Source organism: Epinephelus fuscoguttatus, linkage group LG18 (genome assembly GCF_011397635.1).
Source record: "Epinephelus fuscoguttatus linkage group LG18, E.fuscoguttatus.final_Chr_v1".
In the NCBI taxonomy this organism is placed as follows: Eukaryota; Metazoa; Chordata; class Actinopteri; order Perciformes; family Serranidae; genus Epinephelus; species Epinephelus fuscoguttatus.
The window spans coordinates 40,642,033-40,657,223 of record NC_064769.1 but is presented as its reverse complement, the minus strand read 5'-3'; the positions used below and the strand labels follow the sequence as shown (position 1 = coordinate 40,657,223).

At 37.1% G+C, this 15,191-nt stretch overlaps 1 protein-coding gene across 5 annotated transcripts in view; it reads left to right on the top strand.

The window, feature by feature from the left end:
* Positions 1-653: 653 nt before the first annotated feature.
* The window catches only part of LOC125906318 (molybdopterin synthase sulfur carrier subunit-like), a 15,897-nt gene continuing 1,359 nt past the window's right edge, over positions 654-15,191 (top strand). The window contains exons 1-5 of one of the 5 annotated variants that reach the window (XR_007451770.1): positions 654-806; positions 1,868-1,989; positions 9,608-9,743; positions 10,871-10,988; positions 11,192-11,214. Coding sequence is in view for 4 of the 5 variants with exons in the window: in XM_049604913.1 (XP_049460870.1) it covers positions 9,741-9,743; positions 10,871-10,988; positions 11,192-11,348 (278 nt within the window). In the remaining variant the exon portion in view is untranslated. Of the gene's footprint in view, positions 807-838; positions 980-1,867; positions 1,990-9,605; positions 9,744-10,870; positions 10,989-11,191; positions 11,349-15,191 lie in introns of those variants that run through there. The other 4 variants (XM_049604917.1, XM_049604914.1, XM_049604916.1 and 1 more) reach the window with 4 other exon arrangements.

Below are 15,191 nucleotides of genomic sequence, written 5' to 3'. Positions count from 1 at the left end.
ACGGCTAACAGGGCTAACAGCTAACGATTGGCCCAGCTAAACGTGCACACAGAAATAGTAATGTTTGTTCAATCATTGTGTTTATAGACTTTACAAACATCGGATTAGTCCAAACGGTGATACAGTGATGTGAAAAATGTGATATATAGGCTATATATATATAGCTAAAAGCTCTGCTGGTTTTCTACCCAGAAGTATTTGTAAACAACAAGGCGATTGCCTCTATAGTCCGGCCGGACAGATGAGCCATGGCCTTGTAAAAGATTATGTTTGTTTCTTTTAGTTGGCGAGAATGTGTCGCCGCAAACGCGACAAACATCCACTAACTTTGACGGCGTTTTCTGCGAGCACGGCTGAGCCATTTTGTACCGCTACACGTGTTTCTAGTGGGACTATGTTTACGAGCACAAGAGTTCAGCGAGCCACCGAAGGACCGCCCTGCAGATTTACTACTGGTTCTGCAACGTAGGGAGTTTTCTTAAACTCTGAAATTGTATCCGCCCATCTAAACACAAAATCAGGGAGAAAGTCATCAGTCTTTAGTTAAGCAAAGCGTCTGAAGACTGACTTGTGAGTCTAAGCACTTACAGAGAAATGAGCTCATCTGATTTGTAACAGAGGTGGAGATTGTAGTTTAAATCCAGTAGGTGGCGGTAATGCGACATTTTAAACCAAAGAAGAAGAGCCATTCACAGCGGAGCAGGAAGTGACGTCAGCTGGTAAACAAGCAGCAGATTTTGGGTGAAAAGCTCCAGTAAAGTTTCTTCTGATGTGAAGGAGCTGCAGACTTCTTCATGAGTGCGCACGTGAGTTTCACTGTGGTAAATACACAGTGACGTTGTTTTCAGGATGTGACGTTCAGCGTGCCGTGGAGAAGGAGACGCCAGACTCCGTTAACTTTTCCACTAAATTTACCACCGCGCTGCAGGTCCTCGAACGTCACACACGGTCCAGCTGGAGGAAATAAAACCTTTAAAAAGTAATGATGCGTGTGAATTGATCCGTCACGTGAGCGCCGAATTAAAGTCAGGTCATGTGTGATTTAATACACTATTTATTATTTATTTATTGTTGGTGTTAATTAGAGAAATATTCTGTTGTTAGCGGAGGACATGTTGAAATGGAGATTCGCTGCAGGTGATCAGGGCTGCGCACACAGACAGTCGGTCCCTCGTGAGAGGCACGAGAAGAATGGGGGTGGGCTCCGGGTCAGTCATGTACCATAGACATATATATATATATATATAGACATATATATATATATATATATATCTGTCTATAGACATATATATATATATATATATATAGATATATATATATATATATATATATCTATATATATATATATATATAGACATATACACAGACAGATATATATATATATATAGACAGATAGACAGACAAACAGATATATATATATATATATATATATATATCTATATATATATATATATATTTTTCGAGAGACATATATATATATATATATATATATATATATGTCTATAGATATATATATATATATATATAGACATATATATATATATATATATATATATATAGAGATATATCTGCGCCATCTATATATATATATATATATACATATATATATATACATAGATATATATATATATATATATATATATATATAGACATATATATATATATATATATATATATATATATATATATATATATATATATATATATGTCTATATATATATATATATATACATTATATGTAATGTATTTACACATGTAACACAGTTTGTGCTCGGCGTCACATCACATGATGAAACCTAAACTAACCCGTGACGTGTGAGAGGTGACATGAACCAGAAGGAGGAGCTGATGGCATTTTCTTCTTCAGGTGTCTGTGTTGTACTTCGCTAAGAGCGTGGAGCTGACTGGAGTCAAGGAGGAGATCGTTGCCGTGCCGACACCCATCAGCAGCTGGGACCTTTGGAGGCTGTTGCTACAGAGACACCCGAGGTGCCGCCATGCCTTCACTGACATAAAAAATATAACTGTATAATGCAATGATACAATTTAAAAACTTTCTTAAGAATTTAGTTTATATAAAATATATATATATATTTTTAACTTTTTTTATTGATTTTTCAACATCATAATAAAATAAGGCAAAAGGAATGACAAGTTTGCTGCATAGCACTGCAGTGTACATATCCAATCATACCTCTCACCAATGCACACACACACTACACAGCACACCCAGACAGACACACTCATACACACACCCAGACACCACTTGCACTCAACAGACATACAGACACACTCACGCAGTTACAAAACAAGACAAAAAAAAGGGGGGGGGGGGGGTGTTGTACACTGGTGTATTACATTATAGCGTTTAACTTAATGTTAATAACAAAAAAAAGAAACCATAGGTTGCAGGACAATATAGACGACTTTACAAAAGCATATTGGTATAGTGCTGATCTTTTTCCATGAATGTCCGTGCAGTGTCCCAGTGTCCTTGAGTGTTGGTGTCATTGTCAAAGAGCAAGTTGGAGGCACGTTCCATGCTTAGCAGGTCCAGATAGTCTCTGATCCATTCCGATAGTGCAAAGCATGAGGGCTTGTGTTGCTTCCAGTTCATAAGGATGATTCTCTTTGCAGAGAGAAAGCCTAAATTCATAAAGTAGTGTGTGGAGCTTGATTTGACATGTTCCAGTGACTGTCCAAGAAGGCATGTGACGGGGCAGGCAGGTACATGGACCTTAAACATATCTGTTAGCACCTTTGTTATGCCCAGCCAGAATGTCTTGACTGCCGGGCAGTCCCATAGAAGATGTAATAATGATCCATGCCCCCCACAGTTATGCCAACATTGATCTGACAGATCTTTATTTATTTTGGATATACGAGAGGGTGTCATATAGGCTCTGCATAATATCTTAAATTGTATAATCCAGTACCGAACACACCTGGATGACACAATACTCTTCTTCCATATAGCATTCCACTGTTCTGGAGTCAGTGACACACCAAGATCCTTCTCCCATGCCTGTTGAGTGGGTATAAATGGGTTAGGTGAGGCAAGTAACAAGATCTTATAAATACTCGAAGTTGTGCCTCTTTTTGTAATGGCTGACATTAAGTTATTATCTAGTTCTGTTTTATGTGCGAGGGTAAATTTACCAGTAATTGATTTAATTTGTAGATAGGCCAGGAACGCTGCTTCTGGTAGTCCAAATTCTGCATCAGAGAAAGGACGGATACAGTTTTCATTGCAGAGCAGGCCTATGGTGAAAACACCTTTATGTTGCCATAATATATTGTTTAATGGCTTACCCCCAGCAGTCAGTAATGTATTAAGCCAAATAGGGCATGATGGTAACATTAGTCCATTTATACCCTCCTTTTGTGAAATAGTTTGGCAGTAGAGCATGAAAATCTGATAATGCTGTTATTGAGTGTGGCTGGCGGATTAGTAGAGTACCATAATGAGGCTGGTGTGGTGACTTTGGTTTCAAGTATAATTTTGCTCTCTAACCACTCCCAGCCACCCTGGACAGGATCAGATTTGTATGCCCAGGCAAGGGGGTATCTTGCATTAAGCGATAGATAATAACAGTACACATCTGGTACCCCAAGGCCTTCTTGAGATCTTGGTGTTGTAAGCTTTTTATAACCTATTCTCGGTTTTTGATTATTCCAAATAAAATGTATAAACAATGATTTTATTTGTTTAAACCATGACAGAGGAAAAAAGAGGGGATGGCTGATAAAATATACATAATCCTGGGTAAAATGTTCATTTTAAGTACTTCCCCATATTGATATGGGTAGAACAGTCCATCTTTTAAGATCATCTTTAATCTTGACTAACAATTTAGGGCCATTTATATTAAACATTTCGGTAATTGGAGAAATAATGTCTATGCCCAAATATTTCATACCTTTGCTTTCCCAAATAAAGGGTGAGCCTGCTAAGTGTACTTGAAATGTATGTTGATTGAAGGGCATCGCCTCCCTCTTACTCCAATTTATCTTATAACCTGAGAGGTAACTGAAATTATCCACTAGTTCAAGCAGGGCAGGTAATGACTCTGAGGGTTCATTTAAAGTGACTAATATGTCGTCAGCGTACAAATTCAATTTGAAATTATAGTTATGCATTGAAATCCCTTTAATTTTCTTATTGGTGCGTATTGCACAGGCAAGTGGCTCTAGGGCAAGAACAAATAACAACGGGGAGACGGGGCATCCTTGATGGACCCCACGATGTCGACTAAATGGGGCAGATATCAGCCCATTGGTTTTGATGCTTGAGACTGGTGCTCCATAAAGAGTTTTTACCCAGTGCATAAAAAATGGTCCGAAATTAAATTTAGATAATGTGAAAAGCAAAAATTGCCATTCAATGCGTCAAAGGCTTTCATTGCGTCTAAAGACGCGGCAATTGCAGGAGTTGTGAGGTTATTTGCGGCTGTTATGACATGCAAAAGCCTGCGCATGTTATTGGCTGAGACCCGTCCTGATATGTACCCCACTTGGTCTATATGAATCAGAGATGGAATCACTCTCTCCAGTCTAAGAGCAAGTGTCTTTGCTAGAATCTTATAATCATTATTTAAAATACTGACAGGTCGATAGTTTTCCATCTTTTTATGGTCTTTTCCAGGTTTGGGCAAGACAGTAATGATGGCTCGTCGCATAGAGGGAGGCATCAATTCAGTTTCAATTGCCTCATTGAAGAGCATTAAAAGAATTGGTGCAAGAACTTTGCTGTAGCGTTTGTAAAATTCTATAGTGAAGCCATCTTCACCAGGGGTTTTACCTGATGCTAGTTTGCTAATTGCTTGCTCAATTTCTAACTGAGTGATAGGAGACTCCATCTCTGCATTCTCACTGACACTAAGAGCTGGGAGATCCAGCCCATTAAAGAATTTGTTAAGGTCTTGATCCTTTGCCTTATATTCCAATGTATAAAGATTAGAGTAAAATTGTTTAAATGCCAAGTTAATGGAGATATTATCAGTATGAGGAGTGCCTTTGCTATCACTAATAGCTGGTATAAAGTGCATGTTCTCCACTTGCTTTAATTTGTGGGCGAGCATTTTGCCTGCCTTATCACCTGATTCAAAATGTCTCTTACGTAGCTGGAAAAGAGCATTAGCTGTTTCTTCATGCAACAGGCTTTGCAGGTCAGCTTTAACCGTGAATATAGACCTCCTTAGTTCCAAATTAGAAGGGTTGGACATGTGCTGTTCCTCTAGCGCTTTAAGTTCGTTGCCAAGTTTAATTTTTCTTTCTATGCGTTTCTTTTTTTTTTCACTGACGCATAACTAATCACCCATCCCCTACATGTGGCCTTAAAGGCTTCCCAGACAGTGGAGACTGAAGAGACTGATTTTAAGTTTATATCAAAGAATTCAATAGTTTTTTTTTTTCTATAAGATCAGCAAAATCAACATTCTTTAATAGAAAATTATTTAGCCTCCACTTTTTGGTTTTACACATGCTGGGTGATGGGAAAAAGGAGAAAGAGATAGGTGCATGGTCGGATAATATGATGCTATGTATATGGTCATCAATCACATTTTGAATAAACTGCTTGGACATTAATATGTAATCAATTCTTGAATAAGAATTATGTACTCTAGAGTAGTAAGTATATTCTCGTCCATCTTGGTTCATCAGGCGCCAAATGTCAGTTATTGCGAGTAGTGATTGTAGCTCTTCCATTGCTCCTCCAGAGATTCTGTCCGAGGGCAATGGGGAACTAGAGCGGTCTACCAGTGGGTCTTGTACCAAGTTAAAATCCCCGCACATGATAATAAGGCCGTCTACGGCTTTAGTGATAATAGAGCCAAGGGATGTAATGAAAGTTGCCTGTGTAGTATTAGGGGCATAGACGTTAATGAGAGTGCACTTGACATTGTATAGAAAGCCAGTTTTAATAATATATCTGCCCTCCTTATCTATTATGCTCAGGCTTAGTTTAAATGGGATATTTTTTGCTATCAAGATACAGACTCCCCGAGATTTACCTGTTCCTGGAGAGGAAAAGATCTGTCCTACCCATTTCTGCTTCATATTCATAGACTGTACATCAGACAGGTGAGATTCCTGTAACATAGCTGTGTCGCAGTTCAGAGATTTTAAATGTGCAAGGATTTTATATCTTTTTACAGGGTTTTTCTTAATGCACATTAAGCAATCAAAAAAATAATAAAAATAATAGTAACGTTCATAATATCAGAATGAAAAAAAGAAAAAAAACCCTGTTCAAGAAAGCATGACTTTTTTTCTTTCTTTTTTCTCTCTTTCCTTTCCGTTTCCCTCTTTTATGCATTTACCTGCATTTTAGCAGATTATGCCATATTTTAGCATTCTCATAATGAACATTCGGAATAGCATAGAGAGGGCTAATCAACAACATACCACTCAGAAGTAGTTAGGTATCTTGGTTTTTAGGTCTTCGACAGCTTCATGTGGAGAGGAGTAGATGCGCTGCTGCCCATCTCCCAGGGTGACGCGCAGCTTTGCCGGGTAGATCAAGCCGTACTGTAGGCCGGCTTTCCAAAGCGTCTTTTTGATGTCCACGAAGCTGGAGCGCTGTCTTTGAATCTCGGCTGAGAAGTCCTGGAAGACCAAAAAGTGATGCCCTTCCCAAGTGAGTCGCCCCTTCTTTCGTGCCGCGGTGAGGATTTCTTGTTTGTCGCTCCATCGTAGTAGTCTGATGAGAATGGGACGCGGTGGTTCACCTGTAGCAGGTCTGGGTCTGAATGTGCGGTGTTCACGCTCGATATCTGGTGGTGCGCCTTCGGCCCTGTCAAGGATGTAGCAGAGCAACTTTCCCACAAAGGGCACCAACCTGTTGCCTTCCAGGCCCTCAGGAATTGAGGTGAGTCTTAAATTATTGCGTCGAGACCTATTTTCAAGGTCATCAATTTTTTGAAGTAGCTGTTGAATTGTCTTGTCATGCCGTTTCGCCTGGTTGGTGGTTGCTTCAAGTGTGTCTTCCAGTGTTGATATGCGTTCCTCTTCGTTCGTAATTCTCTGATGGATTGCTCGCGTGTCCTCGTTCAGGGTCTTGATTGCCTCGGCAACACTGTCAGTTCTCTCATCAACTTTGTCACTGAGCGTTTGTAGTTGGAAGAGTAGCTGCTGAGCCCATTCTGGCGTGTCTGAGCCATCAAGCTTGCTTTTACTTCTCATCGATCGGTTTATTTGTGCAGATTCTGACATCGCCGCAAACTTACTCAGTTTCAACAAAGTTTTGTGGCAGGGTTTTGAGTTATGGTTTCTCTGTTGAGGATTTTAAACGAATTTAAGGTCTGAGCACCGGAGCTGTTTGTCTAGCGTAGCGTCTTCACCTGAAGCATCACGAGACTCTCTAACACATATACATAAATATATAAAAATATATTTATAACATCATGATATAATTAATATATAATTGTTACATAAAAATATATATATATATATATATATATATATATATATATATATATATATATATATATATATATATATATATATATATATATATATATATATATATATATATATATAAATGTAATAATATAATTTGTAGTGTTGGCATCTAATTAAAAAAAATGAACTTAATTCTGTAATGTAATAATATACTTTTATCACCTTGACCTATGACCGTATTTTAAAAAAAGATATAAATGTATAATGTCATCATATAATTTAAATTTGTATACACGTTTTGAACTGAAAATAAGTTGACTTGCCACGACGTGTTTCACTGCAACACAGAGATCAGCTCTATAAACCTCTATAAAGACTTTGTAGAAAATATAACAAGAGCAGTGGATAAGACACGGCACAATGCAGGTGAATTTATTTGTTCACGTCATCGATCATTCCCGATCTGCCTCTTCTGACATGTGGACACTGTGATCTACGAGGCATGGCAAAAACAGGAATCAGATTGTAAAACTACAACAACAGTGCATCCCATCGTAGCAGAGTAACTGTGGTGTTCCCCAGGGTTCAGTACTGGGACCTCAATTATTCAAATGATATTTGTATCTAATATGTTGAAATATGTAAGGTTTGCTGACGATACAGATTTATTGTGTTCAGGTGAGGACATGAAAGAGTTATTAAAACCAGTAAAAATGGAACTGATCATGTTTTAAAAAAGGTTTGACGTTAATCAGTTCTGACTGAATGAAAATCAAAGTTAAGTGATGGTGTTGGCTGGTGTTAGGTTCACTGTGAAGTAACACTGAACTTACATGGTGCTGAAATTAAAAGAGTATATGACACAAAATGTTTGGGAGTGATTACAGATCATAAAGTGGAACACTGAACTATCTAAATCTGTTGCTGCTGTTTATTGGCTGTGGAGCTGCTGAATAAGACACCATGTCTCATATAGATCCTAGAACTCACCTTCAGGAAATAATGCTAATAATTATAGCTGCTGTGCAGTGATGGGTCGGGTCCGGGCATTTTTAGGCAATTCTGAGCAACAAGCAGAAGAATTGGAAGACATTTAGGAATTTAGCAACACAATCTGCCTTTTGCATCAGCTGAGGCTTGAACTCACAACCTCTGAGACTAAGAATCAATTTCTATCTCACTGAGCTAATTAGTCAGTGACAATTCATGTGTAGCTTCACAAACTGACTAAGCCAGACGTGCAGGTTTAGCAGCCGTCCATGCACGGAAAGGCAGATTTGAAACCACTGTAAAAAATTCAGTTATCGAAACAAAAATCTGAAAATACACATATTGCATCTAGACAGCATGGAGAAGTTGGTAATTTGTTTGTAACAATGACTGATTTGCTTCATAAGTGAAAAACTGATGTTTAAAATTGCCATTTTTACATTGACTCCAATTGTTCACATTAGAGCAAAATTCAAAATGCTGTCAAAAATTCAGTTTGAGATAAAATTCTGAAATCTGCCACACATCATCTACCATGACTCTAGAATTTTGTCTTTTTTTTCATGAACACTGAAGATTTATTTAGCAAGAATTTGCATGTATATGTTTACAGTACCGTTTACAGTCAAACATTTTGATGCACTGTGGGCTCAATTTTTGATTGAGCAAAAACTGTGGGAGGAGATAGGTTTAAGAAGTTTTACAGTTTTTGAAAAAAACAGAGTGATGAACTTCATCATTTTTAATAGGTTCAAATGTACAAAGGTTTCTTCAGTATTGGGGCTACAGTTTGATGAAAGTTGTGAAGTTGTAGCACGTATGGTTGATTTGTTATGAATTTTCAAAGTTTTGAACTTTAGACGCTTGCTGTAGCGCCACCATCAGGACTATTGGCTTGAGTTTACAGCTGAGGATATCTGGCATGAGACTGGACCTTTGTGCAAAGTTTGGTGAGTTTTCACCCATGGGAAGTATGATTTCCTCGGAAGAAGAAAGAAAAAAGGAGAATACCTACGATTACAATAGTGTGGACCCTAACTATACGTAGAGCAGGTTATAGTGAATGTCAGCTCACCCCTGGTTCATGTCACACAGCAGGACTCATGATTTATCACTGCTTACTGTGTGTGTGTGTGTGTGTGTGTGTGTGTGTATGTGTGTGTGTGTGTGTGTGTGTGTGTGTGTGTGCGTGCGCGCGCGCACGCGCGTGCAGACTGTCTGTCCTGCAGGATCAGGTGGTGTTGGCGGTGCGTCAGCAGTACGTTGCCATCGGCGACCAGGTGGTGACTCTGGGAGACAAGGACGAGGTTGCCGTGGTGCCGCCGCTCAGTGGAGGATAGAGACGGATGGTGAGCAGAGACATGACAGTCATCAGAGTTGGGACTGATGGACGTTTCTGTCAACATTTGGAACGTGTCAAACACTTTCCCAGAAAGCAACATGTGCCACCAGGCTGTGAAACTGAAAATGATGAACAGGTAGTTTTGTCCTCCTCCTGGTGATGTCATGGAGCCCGGGAAGACTTGACGTACACTGTGAACGAGATGTCTGGAAATCAGTGGTACATTTTGTTGAGCATCACAACCAGTGACGGCCTGCGTCATCGGCAGGATGGGTGAACGCTAAGGGCGCCATCATCCACAGGGGGCGCCATCATCCACAGGGGGCGCCGTCCACAGGGGAAGAAACAAAAATCTAAATGTTTATCTTTTATTATTTTTACTAAAATTCTTCCTGCTTTTATTCTGAAGTATGGCACCAGGGGCCCCAATCCCCATGGCCCCCTGGTCCCCGGGCCCCCTCCACAGCTCGTAACACTTAGCCAGCTCTCTGGGGGAGATGGGTGGAGTTACCTGACGTCAGGTGAACCCTGAAACACGCCGTATCATTATCGTGTCAAAACGACTCAACTACCATGACGCTACTGAGAGGATCAGCAGCAGGAGAGTGCATCAAGTTAGCTGTTAGCTATTTACCATTAAATGTTAGCTTTTAACTGTTAGCAGTTAGCGACAGTGAATAGCTCACAGACATTGTGTTGATTTACACTGTGATGTGTTCAAGCTCTGTTCAGTAAAAATGAGTACTGGGTGAAGGTAATTTATATCTCATCGTTGTCAAGAACGCCTTTAAGGAGTTTCCTCAAATTTGGCACAAACTTCCACTTGACACAGACACACAAACTGGTGAGAAGTTTGTGGTCAAAGGTCAGCTTGACTGTGACATCATCATGTTTTAACGTCATATCTCAGGAACAGAAGGGGAGACATTTGGTCAGATACTGAATTAGTGACTCTAATCTGATTGGTCAGATGAAGCAGCCATGTTTTTTGCATTTGGAGCTGAAATCAGAATAAATTATTTATTTGTGTCTTAATCAGCTGTTTTTTCTTAAATTATTAGTACTGATCAATATTGAACATGTTTTAATGAACGTCGTCGGTCAGCTTCATTTCTCTGTGATGTTTCGTCTCAGATGGCCGAGTCAGAGGAGCCGAGAAATGTCTTCAAGCTGAGCCGTGATTGGCTGTCTGTACAGGAGGTGGTCGACACCGTCAGCAGCTCTTCCTGTGGAGCTATTTCACTTTTCATAGGTTCATAATTTATTAATTATCAGCAGCAGAAATATTTCTCTCAGGATCACAAACCTTTATTTTATGTGTGTAAATTAATTCTGTCCATATTTTCTTCTTCTCATGTCTCAGAAACATTTTACGTGTTTCATACACGAATAGATAAACACATCAGTAACCTTCAATAGATAACAGAGATAACAGGTGTATGTGCGTGTGTGCAGGTACGACCCGTGAGGACGAGGAGGGCGGCAGGAAGGTGATTGGTCTGGAGTACGAGGCGTATGAGCTGATGGCCCAATCAGAGTTCAGGAAGCTATGTGCTGACATCAGAGAGCGCTGGCCAACCGTGACGCACATCTGTGTTCACCACCGGCTGGGGTGAGACCACACAGCTGTTATTATCATCTATCAATACATCTGTCAATACATCTATCAATACATCTGTCAATAGATCTATCAATAGATCTGTCAATGCATCTGTCAATACATCTATCAATACATCTATCAATACATTTGTCAATACATCTATCAATAGATCTGTCAATGCATCTGTCAATACATGTGTTAATACATCAATACATCTATCAATACATCTGTCAATACATGTATCAATACATCTGTCAATACATCTATCAATACATTTGTCAATACATCGATCAATACATCTGTCAATGCATCTGTCAATGCATCTGTCAATACATCTGTTAATACATCAATACATCTATCAATACATCTGTCCATACATGTATCAATACATCTGTCAGTACATCTATCAATACATCTGTCAATACATCTATCAATGCATCTGTCAATACATCTGTCAATACATCTATCAATGCATCTGTCAATACATCTGTCAATACATCTGTCAATATATCAATACAACTATCAATGCATCTGTCAATGCATCTGTCAATACATCTATCAATACATGTATCAATACATCTGTCAATACATCTATCAATACATGTGTCAATACATCTATCAATATATCAATACAACTATCAATGCATCTGTCAATACATCTATCAATACATCTGCCAATACATCTTTCAATATATCAATACAACTATCAATGCATCTGTCAATACATCTGTCAATACATCTATCAATACATCTATCAATACATCTGTCAATACATGTATCAATACATCTGCCAATACATCTTTCAATATATCAATACAACTATCAATGCATCTATCAATACATCTGTTAATACATCTATCAATACATCTGTCAATACATCTATCAATACATCTGTCAATGCATCTGTCAATATATCAATACAACTATCAATGCATCTGCCAATACATCTGCCAATACATCTTTCAATATATCAATACAACTATCAATGCATCTGTCAATACATCTGTCAATACATCTATCAATACATCTATCAATACATCTGTCAATGCATCTGTCAATATATCAATACATGTATCAATGCATATGTCAATACATCTATCAATACATCTGTCAATACATCTATCAATACATGTATCAATACATCTGTTAATATATCTATCAATACATCTATCAATACATCTGTCAATACATCTATCAATACATCTGTCAATATATCTATCAATACATGTATCAATACATCTGTCAATACATCTATCAATACATCTGTCAATACATCTGCCAATACATGTATCAATACATCTGTTAATATATCTATCAATACATCTATCAATACATCTGTCAATACATCTTTCAATACATATATCAATACATCTGTCAATACATCTATCAATACATGTATCAATACATCTGTCAATACATCTATCAATACATCTATCAATACATCTGTCAATATATCAATACAACTATCAATGCATCTGTCAATACATCTGTCAATACATCTATCAATACATCTGTCAATACATCAATACAACTATCAATGCATCTGTCAATGTATCTGTCAATGCATCTATCAATACATGTATCAGTACATCTGTCAATACATCTATCAATACATGTATCAATACATCTGTCAATACATCTGCAATACATCTGTCAATATATCAATACAACTATCAATACAACTATCAATGCATCTGTCAATACATCTGTCAATATATCAATACAACTATCAATGCATCTGTCAATACATCTGTCAATACATCTATCAATACATCTGCCAATACATCTGTCAATATATCAATACAACTATCAATACAACTATCAATGCATCTGTCAATACATCTGTCAATATATCTATCAATACATCTGTCAATGCATCTGTCAATATATCAATACATGTATCAATGCATCTGTCAATACATCTATCAATACATCTGTCAATACATCTATCAATACATGTATCAATACATCTGTTAATACAGCTATCAATACATCTGTCAATACATATATCAATACATCTATCAATACATGTATCAATACATCTGTCAATACATCTATCAATACATCTGTCAATACATCTGTCAATACATCTATCAATACATCTATCAATACATCTGTCAATGCATCTGTCAATACATCTGTCAATACATGTATCAATACATCTTTCAATATATCAATACAACTATCAATGCATCTGTCAATACATCTGTCAATACATCTATCAATACATCTGTCAATATATCTATCAATACATCTGCCAATACATCTGTCAATATATCAATACAACTATCAATACAACTATCAATGCATCTGTCAATACATCTGTCAATATATCTATCAATACATCTGTCAATGCATCTGTCAATATATCAATACATGTATCAATGCATCTGTCAATACATCTATCAATACATCTGTCAATACATCTATCAATACATGTATCAATACATCTGTTAATACAGCTATCAATACATCTGTCAATACATATATCAATACATCTATCAATACATGTATCAATACATCTGTCAATACATCTATCAATACATCTGTCAATACATCTGTCAATACATCTATCAATACATCTATCAATACATCTGTCAATGCATCTGTCAATATATCAATACAACTATCAATGCATCTGTCAATACATCTGTCAATACATGTATCAATACATCTTTCAATATATCAATACAACTATCAATGCATCTGTCAATACATCTGTCAATACATCTATCAATACATCTGCCAATACATCTGTCAATATATCAATACAACTATCAATGCATCTGTCAATACATCTATCAATACATCTGTCAATGCATCTGTCAATACATCTATCAATACATCTGCCAATACATCTGTCAATATATCAATACAACTATCAATGCATCTGTCAATGCATCTGTCAATGCATCTATCAATACATGTATCAATACATCTATCAATACATCTGTCAATACATCTGTCAATACATCTATCAATACATCTGTCAATACATGTATCAATACATCTGCCAAAACATCTGTCAATACATCTGTCAATACATCTATCAATACATCTGTCAATACATCTGTCAATACATCTATCAATACATGTATCAATAAATGTGCCAAAACATCTGTCAATATATCAATACAACTATCAATGCATCTGTCAATACATCTATCAATACATCTGCCAAAACATCTGTCAATACATCTATCAATACATCTGTCAATACATCTGCCAAAACATCTGTCAATACATCTATCAATTCATCTGTCAATACATGTATCAATACATCTGTCAATACATCTATCAATACATCTGCCACAACATCTGTCAATACATCTATCAATTCATCTGTCAATACATGTATCAATACATGTATCAATACATCTGCCAAAACATCTGTCAATACATCCGTCAATACATCTGTCAATACATGTATCAATACATCTGCCAAAACATCTGTCAATACATCTGTCAATACATCTATCAATACATGTATCAATAAATCTGCCAAAACATCTGTCAATATATCAATACAACTATGAATACATCTGTCAATACATCTATCAATACATCTGCCAATACATCTATCAATACATCTGTCAATACATCTATCAATACATCTGCCAAAACATCTGTCAATACATCTATCAATACATCTGTCAATACATGTATCAATACATCTGTCAATACATCTGCCAATACATCTGTCAGTATATCAATACATCTGTCAATACATCTGTCAATACATCTATCAATACATCTGTCAATACATGTATCAATACATCTGCCAAAACATCTGTCAATACATCCGTCAATACATCTGTCAATACATGTATCAATACATGTATCAATACATCTGCC